The 16,427-nt window shown below is 46.0% G+C and overlaps 1 protein-coding gene across 3 annotated transcripts; it reads left to right on the top strand.

Annotated features, from left to right (window-relative positions):
- The first annotated feature begins 2,242 nt into the window (after positions 1-2,242).
- On the top strand, positions 2,243-6,005 carry PPIA (peptidylprolyl isomerase A). 3 transcript variants are annotated; one of them, XM_082400247.1, is made up of 6 exons: positions 2,255-2,387; positions 3,961-4,027; positions 4,478-4,508; positions 4,597-4,685; positions 5,057-5,229; positions 5,760-6,005. In XM_082400247.1, exons 4-6 carry the CDS (start codon positions 4,677-4,679, stop codon positions 5,890-5,892), a joined length of 315 nt encoding a protein of 104 aa, XP_082256373.1. In that variant the 5' UTR covers positions 2,255-2,387; positions 3,961-4,027; positions 4,478-4,508; positions 4,597-4,676; the 3' UTR covers positions 5,893-6,005. The 3 variants fall into 3 exon arrangements, with proteins under 3 accessions (XP_082256371.1, XP_082256373.1, XP_082256372.1); XM_082400245.1 differs by lacking the exon at positions 3,961-4,027 and having other exon boundaries at positions 2,243-2,387; XM_082400246.1 differs by lacking the exons at positions 2,255-2,387; positions 3,961-4,027 and adding an exon at positions 3,214-3,231.
- The last annotated feature ends 10,422 nt before the right edge of the window (positions 6,006-16,427 follow it).

Below are 16,427 nucleotides of genomic sequence, written 5' to 3'. Positions count from 1 at the left end.
AACTTTAATATTTCCAGTTGAAACCACAAGTCTAAATCAATTTTTAACTACACAATTTTAAAAGCAGTTATTGGGTGGAAACAGGGAGTTACTAAAAATGGGCACAAGGTTCCTTCTGGGTGAGGGAAATGTTCTAAAATTAGACTGTGGTGATATCTGCACTGCTCTGAATTTGCTAAAAAGTCACTGAATTGTACGCTTAAAACAAGTGAATTTCATGGTATGTAAACTACATCTCAATAAAACTTCCATACCATGAAATTCACTTGTTAAAAGCCGTTAAAAAAGAAAATGCAGGGAATTCCCTGGCGGTCCAGTGGTTAAGGGCTCCGTGCTTTCACTGCCTAGGGCGAGGGTTCGAGCCCTGTTTGGGGAACTAAGATCCCCGCACGCACGCTGCACAGTGCAGCAAGAAAAAGAAATGCATACATAAGTCAAAGAGACAGAGAGAGAGAAAACAAAACAAAACAAAAAACTACTGCACATTTTACCACCTAACTCAGGTCAGTAATGCCCAGGATGGCCTGGCTGCAGACAGGATCCTTTTGGCCACGCCTGCGTGCCCGCCACAGAGACCCCCGTCTTTGGGGCCTGCACAGGACACAGTCTGGCTTCCCCTCACTGCCTCTAGCCCTCGCAGGTGGAGGGTGCCCCTCTGAGTTCTTGGTAGAAGTGAGAGGACTATGTTGATGGTGAAGAGAAGGGAGAGCTTTGAATAGTAATGCGAGGAAAGTCATAGGTGACGATCTTATTATTCATTTATTTCTTAGGAGGGGTTCCTAACTGCTTTAAGGTTCAGGGTGGAGGAGAGAGAAGTTGAGGGAGTTTATGCCTGAGGGCCTCGGGTCATTTTTTCAGTGTCAGATTAGGACAAGCAGCTTCCTCAAGGTCACAAAGCACTGGTGCTGAGGAATGGGCAAAAAAGCAGTTGCCAGTTCTGGCTTTGCTAATACTCCTAAGCTGGTTACTCTGAGCAAGCTATTTAACATGAAGGATGCTCACTTTCCGCATCTGTAAATGGGGATTCTGGGGTGGCTGTGAGAACAAAACCACACTCTCTATAAATTCTGAGCACATGTAGGCTCACAATGCCATTATTAATAGCGATGGCATGATGCCAGATACTGGATTTCATCTTTCATAAGGACTCTCATTTGCTTCTCACAACCCTATCCTGGTTTTGGAGATACTAAATAACATTCTGAATGTCAGAGGATATATAAATTTTCTTTTCAAGATTTTCCGAACAAAAGACCAGGGCCATATAAGTGCATTTAGTACTAGTAATAAAACTATTATTAATATCTTTGCCTAAGGGAATTCACTTTTTTCTTTTTTTAAAAAATAAATTTATTTATTTATTTTTGGCTGTGTTGGGTCTTTGTTGCAGCGGGCGGGCTTCTCATTGTGGTGGCTTCTCTTGCTGCGGAGCACGGGCTCTACGCGCCTGGGCTTCAGTAATTGTGGCATGTGGGCTCAATAGCTGTGGCTTGCGGGCTCTAGAGCACAGGCTCAGTAGTTGTGGTGCAAGGGCTTAGGTGCTCCACAGCACGTGGGATCGTCCCGGACCAGGGCTCAAACCCATGTCGCCACATTGGCAGGCGATTCTTAACCACTGCGCTACCAGGGAAGTGACAGGCTCTTGTTTTAATGTCTTCCTCCTGGAGAAAATTCAAGCAGAGTGTACAAGATATTTTCGGAAAGTAGGGTATTTTGGAAGCATTTCATAACCTTTCAGACTAGGGGAGAAAGGGGGAAGGGAGAGAGGGCGGCGGCTGCGCCTCATCCTCATCTGCAGTGGGAAAATGGTGATGCCCAAAGCCACCTGGCCTCCCAGAGCAGCACAGGCCCTGGACCCCGAGCGACCTTGGCGGGCGGCGCGACCTTGAGGCCTGCGTTTGCCTCAGTTGCCCCCTCTGCGCGATGGGAAGACGTCCTGGCCCCGGGCCCAGGCAGGTGCGTGTCTCTCGGGCTCCCACCGACCCAACCGGCCCACCAGGGCGGTCTCCAAGCCCCGTCCCCAAACCAGTCGCGGGCGCGCGACCCCACGCCGCAACGCGGAGACCGAGCCGGCGGGCGGGAACCTGCCTGCATCTTCCAGCGCGCACGCGCGTCTCCCGTCCCTCCTCTCCGGCGCCATCTCCACCCATAGGCCCAGCCACACCGTCACTTCGACTGACCCACGGTCGCGATTGGCCAGAGATGAGGCGCGCGACCGGCCATGGGCGGGGCCTGAACCGGCTATAAGAGAGGCGGGCGGTGGGGCTCGTGCTGCTTTGCAGACGCCGCTACCCCGGAACCTCCCGCGCAGCCCAACCATGGTCAACCCTACCGTGTTCTTTGACATCGCCGTCGACGGCGAGCCCTTGGGCCGCGTCTCCTTCGAGGTTGGGGCGGGCGGCGGCGCGCCGGGTGGGCCTGACCGGGCGGCGGGGGGTGAGGCCGAGGGGCTGGGTGCGGGCACCCCGCCTGAGGAACACGGGCGGCGCGGCGCCATTTCCTGACGAGGGGCCATTTTGGGAGGCCGGGGGCGGCGGGCAGACAAAGGCGGGGCGGGCGGGGGAGGCGCGGCCGCGCCCTTCCGGCCGCGCACGTGCTCGGGCCGCGAGCCGTTGGCTGCCGCGTGGGACCGCTGGGCCCTGAGGGTCGGCAACGCCCCAAACGGAAGGCGGGCGCCGGCCCCGGGCAGCCGCGACCTTCCCGGGGCCGCCCTCGAGGACTCGGAAGCCGCTTCCTTCGAGCCGACGCGGCGGCCGCACCTGAAGGGTGCCTTTTCCCGCGCCGGGCGCGCCAGGGCCGGTGGGGATAGTAGCCCATCCCTTGTCTCGGAGGACGCTTGCTAGTTCAGGGGTGGGTTATAAGGGTGCGGGGTCGGTCGGCTCGAGGGCTTCCCCGGGTGTTTTAAAATCGCGAGGTTGATGTAGAAAGAGGCCCCTCCCCGCCCCCACCCCGAGCGGAAATGTGCCGGCCGCCTTCCCTCCGCTGGCGCCGAGGCCCGCCTTCCGCTGCGGTGACGGCGGGTGGGAGGCGCCCGGGCCCCTCCCGGTCGTCCTCGCGCAGAACGGGCTAGTCGAGACCGGCAGCGCGGCAGGCTTTCTCCCGTGGTTTCCTAATTAGTTCAGGCGTGTTATGGGTACTAATTAATCAGTTTGTAATCACAGCAGGGTAGCTAAGGAACTCGGCGGGCTCTTCAAACGGTAAATGCGATTCCGTTCCAGTTAACCCAACATGGTAGGCCTTGGGGTGTAGCCCTAAGTGGTTTTATCCTCTTTTACCACTGCTCAAAGAGCCGCCAGTGATCGGGTTGTAGGATCTTAGTCCAAGCTTAGATAGCCCCCCATGCAGATCAGTCTGTAGCCCACTCTCACTGTAGTCAGAGCTAAGACTTGATCAGGGCCCATGTGGAAACTTGCCCTGACGTAAAAACTCTCTGGAGAAATATTACATCCAGTAGATGTATACTCCACGTTTATCTGAAGTCAGCTGATGATTGGCCAGGGGCCACGTGGAAACTTGGCCTGAGCCTAACCCTTTGTAGCTTGTGTGTCTCAGGTTAGCCACAGGGCTTAATGATGGAAATGAGATAGGCGCTCTGACAGATCCCTTGGTGAGAGTGGAGGTGGAACTGCCACTGCAGCTTTAACTTTAGTAAGAGTCTAAAAGGGAAACGAGTGAGTACAAGGGTTGGAGACACGTTAATACTTACAAGAGACCGTGTGTTTTGTATACAGTACTTAGAAGCTAAATAACAAGTCTTCTAAGAAACATCCAGGGATTTCAGTAGATGATTTAAATCACAGGTCTGTGGAATAGTTCATAAAGTACTTTAAACTGTCTTTATGCAAGGGCTTGCGTTTTCTACGGTATTTAAGCTTTTTTAGCCAAAATGTTTGATATATGCAGGAAAGGTTCGAAGCAGTTGTTCTAGAAACCAATCTTTATTTTTTACCCCACTACTAGGTAAGGGACCTGGAAACCAAGAAGTGACTGCTCATCCAATCCATAAAGCTATGTTAACAGATTGGAGGTAGTAGCATTTTCATTACCAGTGACTAAAATTACAGCTATTTACTCCCTGATCGTGCAGGAGTACTTACTGTTCTTGAAAGTTCTTGTCTTTAGGTTCAAGCTGAAGTTGGGGGAGGTGATGTACTTTTGAGAGACTATGTATCTGTTTAGAAGTAGGTGTGATACACATAAAAGTTTTAAGTCACTTTTTAGAAGCCTCACACTATTTGAGTCATTCCTGGTTCTGGATTTTTGGCATGTCTTTGGGTGTCATGTTGCTAACCCAACCCCGCAGGACCTTAAGGCTGTCAGGAGCAGTTCTTATTTGGGATTCAGAGTAATTACTGGAGAAGCATTCTCTTCTAGTGAGAAAATGAATTTATGATTCAGAAGCCCCTAAAGGCAAGGGTACTAAGCAACAAAATATGTAAGCAGATGTTTTTCATTAACTGTCATTTTCTCTTAACAGCTGTTTGCAGACAAAGTTCCAAAGACAGCAGGTTAGTTTTATTTATTTTTTGAATGTTTAACAAAGGTATTCTGATTTTAACTGTTGTGTCTATATACATATACACTTTATTTTAACAGAAAACTTTCGTGCTCTGAGCACTGGGGAGAAAGGCTTTGGTTATAAAGGTTCCTGCTTTCACAGAATAATTCCGGGATTTATGTGCCAGGTATGAAATTTACTGATACTGATTTGGGTTCTCTTAATTTGGGATTGAGCCAGAACACTTCAGAATGTGCACATATGGTCTGTCTGCATTGGTGCCGGTCTACTTTTATACTTTATTTTCTGTTATATTTGTCTCTTTGACAATTTTGCAGTAATACCATGCCATCTAAATTGCTGTGGTCTGTAATAAACAAATGTTCTTTTTTTTTTTTTTAAGTGCATATATGAACTAAAATGTTAATTCTACCATTTTGGTTCCACTTGAACCTTCTAATTAGTTTAAACTTGAGTTTTAAAGTTTGAACCTTGCACACTTGGCATGTTTTCCAGTTGTGTTGCGAAAAGTGACAGGTTCCTCTTTTATGTTCACAGGGTGGTGACTTCACACGCCATAATGGCACTGGTGGCAAGTCCATCTATGGGGAGAAATTTGATGATGAGAATTTCCTCCTGAAGCACACGGGTCCTGGCATCTTGTCCATGGCAAATGCTGGCCCCAACACAAACGGTTCCCAGTTTTTCATCTGCACTGCCAAGACTGAGTGGTAAGAGCAGAACATATAGCAAAGGCAACCTTTCCCTGCTGTTTCCTGCTCTAAAGTAGTAGAAGGGCATGAATAGTCACAAATTTAGGTAGTGCGCTATAGAAAGTGAGATACTGTAATAGCAAAACCAGGGCACTTTGTTGAGTAGTTGAATTTAAGAGTGGTGCTTTCATCTAATTAGCATGTGATTTGCTTGCTCATTTTTAGGGGTCCATTCTAAAATTAGGATTCTTAACAGTGATTAGAGACTCTTGGAGACCACCTTTTTTAGACTGGCTTAAAGTAATCTGGTGTTACCACTTTTTTTTTTTAGGTAAAAGGATAAAATGTTTCTAGTATTTAACTAGTCGACATTAGCTAGTACTAAAAGCTGGATAAACCACTCTTCTGGTCTTCTCTTGCTTGGGTATGCTATATTGATTTGTGGGACACTATTCTTATCTCAATGCACAATGCAGGCTGCTTATTTCTCTCTTATTTCATTACTACCTGCAGGTCGCAGTTAGTAATGTTTATTCTTCTGTTTCCAGGTTGGATGGCAAGCATGTGGTCTTTGGCAAGGTGAAAGAGGGCATGAATATTGTGGAAGCCATGGAGCGCTTTGGGTCCAGGAATGGCAAGACCAGCAAGAAGATCACCATTGCTGACTGTGGACAAATCTAATAATAAATTTGACTTGTGTTTTATCTTAACCACCAGACCATTCCTTCTGTAGCTCAGGAGAGCACCCCTTCATCCCCATCTGCTCAAAATATACTATAATCTTTGTCCTCTCATTGCACCTCTTTGGGTTCCATATTTTCCTTATTCCCCTCCAAGTTTAGCTGAATTGCAAAGTTAAGTTTATGGTTATGAAATAAAAACTAAACAACCGTTGTCTGTCTTTGTTTGGATTAGGGTATTGATGTAGGTTTCATTTTAAGCAGCAACACATTACTTCTAAGACAGCAGTTGCTGTGTTTGTTTAAAAGAGTATCTTGTTTTTTGCTTCCCTGATCCAAGAATTAAGTGTTGCTGATTGAGTATCCCAAGGGCAAGCTGTGAGTGGAATACTGACGATGTAGGCTTGGGCAGGGAAAAAATGGAACTTCAAGATTGTGACCAGGTTGGAGCAGTACTCCTTTAAGGGTGACAGTGGAAAATTCTCACTTGGCATATTTAGGGTTATCCATCAAAATTAACAAATTGAAAATCATAGCTAATTTTAACAAAGCTTAATTTGGGCATATTCTGTGGTGGCCCTCCTTGAGGGAAATAATGTCAAGCTTTAGCCTCTGTGGGGAAGGGTCTTTGGACCATGTTCTTGGGATATCTGTAGCTGTTTGAGAATGTAAATGCAGAGTACAGGGTTTATGACAGCTCAATTGTGAAGTTCAGTCTGCTAGAGAAAGGCAGGCAGACCTGGTGTGGCGCAGTCTACCTGCAGAAGGCATCTGGCTCTGCCTTGCCCCAGACCAACTGGTGACCAGGTAACTCTATAGGGAACTTTTCCCTGGCTAGTTGTAGAGGCCCTCATGGTCATTTGAGGTCTTGCACTCATTCCATAGTGCAGACCTGGCAGTCTGAGCCATAATCTGGTCCAGATGAGGCCTTTATGTTCATGAACATGGTTTCCTTTAAGATCAAGAACTCCCCTTGGGAGTCCTCCCCAGTTGCATACTTTATCCCTCACCAGAGGCCCACAATTTTTTTTTTTTGAGGTCACCTTGATTTTGCTTTTGTGTTTATCAATCTATCACCTATGTGTGTCCCTAAAAACATACTGTTTAGTCTTGGAAAAGCAAGTTTAAACCTAGTTGTGCAAAGGGTAAGTGGCTGCTACATGAGGAAGGCTTCCAGCAAGGCAAGGTAAGCAGAATCTGGATTACAGTGTGGCCTCAGCTTCCCTAAGCACGAGTGCTGCTTCCAGAGAAGTGGGCCAGCCATGCATCCAATAAGGTAGGGCTCACCCAGTGCCTTTAGCACACCTCAGAAAATAAGCAAAATCCATAAAACCTGCAGTGTATGGTCCTTATTCAGATTTCCCCCACTGGTTCTGGAGGTGGTGTTTTTTTTAATTTTAATTTTGGCTGCGTTGGGTCTTGGCGGTGTGCACAGGCTTCTCATTGTGGTGGCTTCTCGTTGCGGAGCATGGGCTCTAGGTGCATGGGCTTCAGTAGTTGTGGCATGTGGGCTCAGTAGTTGTGGCTCGCGGGCTCTAGAGTGCAGGCTCAGCAGTTGTGGCACACGGGCTTAGTTGCTCTGCGGCATGTGGGGTCTTAAAAGCCCAGGGCTCAAACCCGTGGGCCCCTGCATTGGCAGGCAGATTCTTAACCACTGCACCACCAGGGAAGTCCCTAGAGGTGTTTTTAAAATCAGCTTTATAAAAGTATAATTTACATACAATCAGAATGTCTTTCATAACGCTCTCCCCGGCCCCCAAGGATCCAACCTAGGTTCACACACTATTTGATTGTTAGGTCTCTTTTGTCTCTTTCAATCTAGAACAGTCCTTCCACTTTTTAACATATTGTAATTTCTATTTATTAATGTTAAAAAGCCTATTGAGATAATTTATATACCATAAAATTCACCCATTTTAAGAGTACAATAATTTTAGTGAATTTACTGAGTTGTGCAACCATCACCATGATCCACCACACGAGGAAGACCTTGTGCCCATTTGCAGTCCCTCCTGCTTTCACTCCCGGTCCCTGGCAACTACAAGTCGGCTTTCTGACTCTAGATTTACCTTTTCTGGACATTTCATATAAATTGAGTCCTACACTGTGTGGTCTTGGCCTCTGCTTTTTTTTTTTTTTTTTTTGACATCAACTTAAACAGTCCAGGACATTGACTTCGTCGAATGTCCCTGATTTTGGAGTTGCCTAATGTCTCCATTTTGTGTTACTTGCTTGTTCCTCTGGCTCTTGTATTTTCTGTAAACTGGAAATTAGGCAGAGAAGCTTGAATGGACACACGTTCAACATTTTATGCAGGAAGGCGGTGTAGCTGATGCTATATGCACTTAATCCTGCCTCTTGTCAGGTAGCATATGATCTCAGACTGACTCAACAGGTCAGACTGCTCCACTGGAAAGGTACTTTGTATTCTTTCTGCTGAGTAGGTAACCTGTGGGATGATACTTTGCCTCTATGTGAAGACCCTGCTCCCAGACCTTTCACCTGATTGTTTTCTTTTAGCATCAATTAATGATCTTCACCTGAATCAATTTTTTAAAAAAATTATTTTGGCCACGCCACGTGGCTTACAGGATCCAAGTTCCCTGATCAAGGACTGAACCCCTGAGTGAGGAGTCCTAACCACTGGACCACCAGGGAATTCCCCTGAATCAATTATTGTGTAGTTGCGAAAAATTGAGTAATCTTCTAATCTCTCTCTCCCTCCTCCTACCACTATGGACTCATGGATTTTCATTAAACGCATTACAAACAATTGCACTCATTATTTTTTATATTTATTTATTTGGCTGTGACAGGTCTTAGTTGTGGCATGTGGGATCTAGCTCCCTGACCAGGGATCGAACCCTGGCCCCCTGCATTGGGAGCTCGGAGTCTTAACCACTGGACCACCAGGGAAGTTCCTGCACTCATTGTTTTTGATACTCAAATCATCCCAAATTTGGCTAGTACAAGCCCCTCTAAGTTGACCTCTGTGGCTCTTTGACATGATTCCAGTAGCCTTTAAGCCCTTCTGAAGTTCAGGCTTCCCTTCCATTACACAGCAGTTGGAGGCCTTGGAAGTGCCAGGGATATTCAAATTTTTCAGCAACCCAAAACCAAACCCTTCATGTTAATATGTAAAATGGAGTTTAGATTTACATAATTATAAATGAGTTTTTCACATACACTAACATCTGGCCAGACGTTTGGAAGTCAGTGGGGCAGTCTCAGGCATTATAATATGTCCAGCATTGGCCCCATCCACACTGTCAGAGGCCCACAAATTTCCAAAGTGCCTCCTGGCTAAAAATCACTGACGTAATGAGATAGGATGCAGCTGTTAAAAGAACAAAGTAGGGGGGCTTCCCTGGTGGCGCAGTGGTTGAGAGTCTGCCTGCCAATGCAGGGGACACGGGTTCGAGCCCTGGTCTGGGAAGATCCCACATGCCACGGAGCAACTAGGCCCGTGAGCCACAACTACTGAGCCTGCGCATCTGGAGCCTGTGCTCCGCAACAAGAGAGGCCGCGATAGTGAGAGGCCCGCCCACCGCGATGAAGAGTGGCGCCCGCTTGCCGCAACTAAAGAAAGCCCTCGCACAGAAACGACGACCCAACACAGCCAAAAATAAATAAAATAAACTAATTTAAAAAAAAAAAAAAAAAAAAAAAAAAAAAAGAACAAAGTAGGGACTTCCCTGGTGGCGCAGTGGGAAGAAATTAAGAAATGAGTTGCTGAGGCAGCTATAAAACATCTGGCAGAAGGTAGTTAGTATTCTGCATTATATGAAAGACAACTCAGACATGAAGGAGACATGGCCTTACAAGAAAACAACAGACAAATCGGAGAATCTTTTCTAAGGAAAAATAATATGCTTAAGATATATATGTGTCAGAATTATTTTTTAAATATTTATTTATTTTGGCTGTGCTGGGTCTTAGTTGCAGCACTCGGGATCTTAGTTGAAGCATGGGGACTTCTTAGTTGCAGCATGCAAACTCAGTTGCGGCATGCATGCGGGATCTAGTTCCCAGACCAGGGATCGAACCTGGCCCCCCCCCCCCACAACTACTGAGCCTGCGTGCCACAACTACTGAAGCCCATGAGCCTAGAGCCTGTGCTCTGCAACAAGAGAAACCACGGCAATGAGAAACTCACGCACTGCAACGAAGAGTGGCCCCTACCCGCCACAGCTAGAGAAACCCTGTGCGCAGCAACGAAGACCCAATGCAGCCATAAATAAATAAATAAATAAATAAATAAATTTAAAAGAACAAGGTAGTGCATCTCCAAAACAGCCTCAGCTAGACTTTTATGTGAAGAAAACAAAGAGCAGTAGAACACAATATAACATATGCTACAGTTTTTGTAAAAAGCAGAACGAAGTGTATCTTTATACTTGTACATACCCTTGGGAGGATACAGAGAAATATTTCCCAGTGGGTGTCTCTGGGTAGACGGGTGAAGGCCTGTGGGCAGAGAGGACTTTGTCACCACATATCCCTTTTACCTGTATTAAATATTTAAAATTTCAAAAATATACATTCTAAAATGAATCAATAGTACAGTTGGTCCTCCATATCCACAGGTTCTGCCTCCACAGATTCAGCCAACCATGGATCAAAAATACTGGGGAAAAAAAATTCCAGAAATTTCCAGAAAGCAAAACTTGAATTTGCCATGCACTGGCAACTATTCACACAGCATTTACATTGTTTCTGCAACTATATACATAGCATTTACATTGTATTATGTATCATAAGTAATCTAGAGATGAGTTAAAGTATCTGGGAGTATGTTCCAATGTTGTGTGCAAATGCTACACCATTTTGTATAAAGGACTTGAGCACCCTGCGGATTTGGGTATCCAAGGGGTCCTGGAACAAATCCCCCATGGATTCTGAGGGATGACTGTATTTGGCTCACTTCAAAATGCTTAATATAAGAAAGATATTATTGGGACTTCCCTGGCGGTCCAGTGGTTAAGACTCCACCCTCCCAATGCAGGGTGTGTGGGTTCGATCCTTGGTCAGGGAACTAAGATCCCGCATGCTGCATGGTGTGGCAAAAAAATGAATAAATAAAATAAAATAAAACAATTTACTTTAAAAGAAAAAAGATATTATCTAAGTGTCCATCGACAGATTAATATATAAAGAAGATGTTGTATATATACACAGTGGAATACTACTCAGCCATAAAAAAGAATGAAATAATGCCACTTGCAGCAACATGGATTGACCTATAGATTATCATAGTGAGTGAAGTAAGTCAGAGAAAGACAGATATCACATGATATCACTTACATGTAGAATGTAAAAAATGATACAAATGAACTTATTTACAAAACAGAAATAGACTCACAGACATAGAAAACAAACTTCTGGTTACCAAAGGGGAAAGGGTGGGAGAGGGATAAATTAGGAGTTTGGGATTGTAATATACACACTACTATATATGGAGTAGATAACCAACAAGGACTCACTGTTTTCAATATCTTGTAATAACCTATAATGGAAAAGAATCTAAAAAAGAATATATATATATATATATGTATATATGACAATCTCTTTGCTGTAAACCTGAAACTGACACAAAATTGTAAATCAACAATATTTCAATAAAAATTTAAAAAATAAAATATAAAATTTAGTAGAGAATAACAAAATACAATAAAAAAATAAAGATATTGCTCAAAAATTTAGACTTTTCCTAAAACAAAAGCTAGAAATCATTCCTGATTATATGGGTAAAATAAGACATACTTTTTTTTTTTTTTGGCAGCGCTGCGTGGCTTGCAGGATTCAGATCGAACGCGTGCCCCCTGCAGTAGAAGCACGGAGTCCTACCCACTGGACTGCCAGGCAATTCCCTTCATTTACCTTCTTGTTCATGTTGGTCAACCTTTCAATCAGATGTTAAGTTGTCTGCAGAGGGGTGACTGTCCACCCGTTTATACAGCAGAAGTCTCTCCTGGCAGTCAGGATTGAAGGTGATGAATTGAAAAGTATTGGTTAAAAATAATTTGGGGGACTTCCCTGGTGGTCCAGTGGGTAAGACTCTGTGCCCCCCATGCAGGGGGCCCAGGTTCGATCCCTGGTCTGGGAACTAGATCCCGCATGCACGCTGCAACTGAGTTCGCATGCTGCGACTAAGAAGTCCCCCATGCTTCAGCTAAGATCCCGAGTGCTACAACTAAGACCCGGCACAGCCAAAATAAATAAATAAATAATAAATATAAATAAACAAATAAAAATAAATAAAATAAAAATAAATAAAAATTTAAAATATTAAAAAAATAAATAAATATTTAAAAAATAATTCTGACCCATATACATCTTAAGCATATTATTTTTCCTTAGAAAAGACTCTCCGATTTGTCTACTGTTTTCTTGTAAGGCCATGTCTCCTTCATGTCTGGGTTGTCTTTCATATAATGCAGAATACTAACTACCTTCTGCCAGATATTTTACAGCTGCCTCAGCAACTCATTTCTTAAAAAGGAATTTGTGGGCTTCCCTGGTGGTGCAGTGGTTAAGAATCCGCCTGCCAATGCAGGGGACATGGGTTCAAGCCCTGGTCTGGGAAGATCCCACACGCTGCGGAGCTACTAAGCCCGTGAGCCACAACTCCTGAGCCTCCCTCTGATGAAACATTTTGGATGTGAATTGGGCCCCTGAAATCCCACACTAGTTGGTGGGGCGGTATTGCTGGTGCTAGAAGCACATAGGATTCGAGGGAAACCCGTTCTGAAACCTCAGCTTACCTGGGTTTGCCACCTACATCTACTTAGAGCCGGAGAAGTTGCTGGCCGCTTACTGTGACTCTGCTGCCACACTGGCCCCCAACCCACCCCTCACCACCCCCTCGAGTCCATCAGGCGTTCCTGGCCGTTTCCAGCGCTGGCCTGGGGCGCCCCCAGTCTGGACGGGCCTGAAATCAGTGGTGTTCTGGGAGAGCAAAGGTGGGTGATTGGGGACCTCTGTTCTGGGTCCCAAAGGGAGGGAGGAGGGCCAAGGACTGGCCCTGGGGGCTCAGATCCAGGTGAGCCTGCAACCCAAGGGTGGGGCTGCCCCAGGGGTCCAGAAACCAGCCCCAGCGATGGTTAGTGATTCGAAAGAATGAAGAATCAGTCTGTGTAAGAGCCAACTGCACTCAGTACGTGAACAGCTTCAGTTTATTACAGTTATTTCCCACGATGCACATGAAACACGTCGAGAGGAAGTGGTGCACATATACCGGTCACAGGACTAACTCCTGTTTAGGTACCCGCAGATATTAAAGTTTGACATTTTATGGAAGGAACACTGCTCGCCACTCCTGCGGAGGGCTGGCTGGAAGAGTCAGAGCCAGCAGAGGAAGCAACTGTGCTGGAGAGGCTGGCGTTGAAAGCCCTCTCGTTGTACATTTGTTTGGGTTAATAAATATTAGGAAATCCTGACTGCAGGAAAACCCACAGGTAGAGCTGTGAAAGCTGCACAGAGTTTTGATGCTACGCCAGCTCCGGAACCAGCTCCCCGTGAGAGCAGAGGAGTGCTTTCCCACAGCACAGCCTCTGGCATCAACTGGGAGGGAGCTGAGCACCAGGTGTGCTGGTGTAGTCAGCCACCTTGGAGAGGATGGATCAGTGACCTTGCAGAGGACGGATCAATAACCTTACAGAATTCAGACCAATGAGCTTTTAGAAGAACAGATCAATGACCTTGTAGAGGACAGATCGATGACCTTGTAGAAAGGTGGATAAATGTGAGTGACCATCTCAGGCTGGGCTGGAGAGACAGGAAGTTTTATTTTCTCCTCTTCACACCTAAGGAAGGATGAGGCATAGGGAAGACAGGAACTGACTGGGGTTTATTCCAACAACTTGTGAATTTTAAAAGGCTCCCTTTGTCCTCTGGCAGCAAACTTTTAGACTAAGCTGTGACTCTGGGGACCTCCTCCTGGGTCAAGGCTGCAGGGCCCAGGGTCCTCCCAAAGCCTTGACTGCTCTGGCGGCAGCACTCCTGGTTGCGGCGAATGGTTCTAACGTGCTGCCTTCAAGAGGCTCTTCCGCGAGGCCCTGCCTCCTTGGCTGAGCTGGCGAAGGCCGTCCCCTTTCTCTGGAGTAGAATACGGGGTGTCTATCCAGACCCGGCACCCTTCATTCTTGGTTTGTCTATCCTAAGCTCTCTTCCCCTTCACCTTGTCCTCCATGTGGCCACCATGTTTTTTTTTTAATTGAAGTATAGTTGATTTACAATGTTGTGTTAATTCCTACCGTACAGCAGTGATGCAGTTACACATATATGCACCTTTTAAAAAATATCCTTTTCCATTATGGTTTATCATAGGATACTGAATATAGTTCTCTGTGCTATAGAGTAGGACCTTGTTGCTCATCCATTCTGTATATACCAGTTTGTATCTGCTCACCCCAAAGCCCACTCCACACCTCCGCCAACCCCCTCCCCCTTGCCAACCACAAGTCTGTTCTCTAGGTACTAGGCTCATCTTTTTCTTTTTTTTTTAATGCATTTTGCTGAGCAATTTTTAAAAATAAATTTATTTATTTTTGGCTGCGTTGGGTCTCCGTTGCTGCATGCAGGCTCTTCTAGTTGTGGTGAGCTGGGGCTACTCTTCGTTGTGGTGCGCGGGCTTCTCATTGAGGTGGCTTCTCATTGTGGAGCACGGGCTCTAGGTGTGCGGGCTTCAGTAGTTGTGGTATGCAGGCTCAGTAGTTCTGGCTCACGGGCTGTAGAGCACAGCCTCAGTAGTTGTGGTGCATGGGCTTAGCTGCTCCGCAGATCTTCCTGGACCAGGGCTCAAACCTGTGTCCCCTGCATTGGCAGGCGGATTCTTACCCACTGCGCCACCAAAGAAGCCCCACTCGGAAACTTCTGTGTCCACCTCTGTCCCCCCACTTAGGCTATGAGCCTCCCGAGTGGAGACCGCACTTTATTTTTTAATTAAAAAAAAATCATTAATTAATTTTGGCTGCATTAGGTCTTCATTGCAGTGTGTGGGCTTCTCATTGTGGTGGCTTCTCTTGTGCAGAGCATGGGCTCTAGGCGTGTGGGCTTCAGTAGTGGCACACAGGCTCAGTAGTTGTGGCTCGCGGGCTCTAGAGCACAGGCTTAGTTGTGGCGCACAGGTTTAGTTGTTCCATGGCATGTGGGATCTTCCCGGACCAGGGCTCGAACCTGTGTCCCCTGCATTGGCAGGCGGATTCTTATCCACTGCGCCACCAGTGAAGTCCCTCAATCATCTAATATAATGAACAACATGATCTGGTCTAAGAACTTCTCTAACAAGAAATAACTGGACAAGCAGAGAATAAAAACAGCAGGCAAATGAGAGCCATCTCACAGACGAATAGATGTTATAAAACAAATGTAGTAAAATATTAATTGTAGAATCTAGGTGGTAAGTGTTAAGAATTATTCACTGTATAGTTAACTTTTCTGCATAGTAAAAATTTTTCATAATAAAATGTACTACCAAAAAAATAAAAAGGCAACCTACGGGGACTTCCCTGGTGGTCCAGTGGTTAGAAGTCTGCCTGGGGACGCAGGTTTGATTCCTGGTTGGGGAACTAGGATCTCACATGCCGTGGGGCAACTAGGCCTGTGGGATCTAGAGCCTGTGTACCACAACTAGAGAGCTGCACGCCACAACTAGAGAGCCCCGTGTGCCGCAACTACTGAGCCCGCACACCACAACTACAGAGAAGCTCACGCGCTGCAACAAAAGATCCCGTGTGCTGCAAATAAGACCTGATGCAGCCAAACAAATAACTAAAAAAGAAGAAAAAAAGGCAACCTACGGAATGGGAGTAAATATTTGAAAATCATGTTATCTCATAGGGGGTTAATATCCAAAATATATAAAAATAACTCAAATGACTCAGTAGCAAAAAAAAAGTCCAATTAAAAATGGACAGAGGATCTGAATAGACATTTGTTTGAAGACATACAGATGGCCAACAGGCACATGGAATGATGCTCAACATCACTAATAATCGGGGAAATGCAAATCAAAACCACAATGAGGTACTGTCTTTTTCAAAATATAAAAAGCCCTCTTTTTAAAGCTTTTAGAGTTACCTATTAAGGTATTACAGGTGCAATATGATGGCTGGGACATGCTTTAAAAAAAGCCAGCAGGAGGAAGGGGTGTATAGGTGAAGCAAGATGGACCAAATGTGGGGGTGAGGCCCAGAGCACATGGCCCAGTTGTTCTATTTTTTTCCATCAGAAAACAAAAATAGGGCTTCCCTGGTGGCGCAGTGGTTGAGAATCTGCCTGCTAATGCAGGGAACACGGGTTCGAGCCCTGGTCTGGGAAGATCCCACATGCCACGGAGCAGCTGGGCCCATGAGCCACAACTACTGAGCTTGCGCGTCTGGGGCCTGTGCCCCGCAATGGGAGGGGTCGCGATAGTGAAAGGCCCGTGCACTGCGATGAAGAGCGGTCCTCGCACCACGATGAAGAGTGGCCCCCGCTTGCCGCAACTAGAGAAAGCCCTCGCACGAACCGAAGACCCAACACAGCCATAAATAA

The sequence above is a fragment of the Balaenoptera borealis genome (assembly GCF_965194805.1).
Source record: "Balaenoptera borealis genome assembly, chromosome: 7".
NCBI lineage: Eukaryota > Metazoa > Chordata > Mammalia > Artiodactyla > Balaenopteridae > Balaenoptera > Balaenoptera borealis.
Note: the sequence above shows the minus strand (reverse complement) of the source record. Positions and strands in the feature narration are given on the sequence as shown.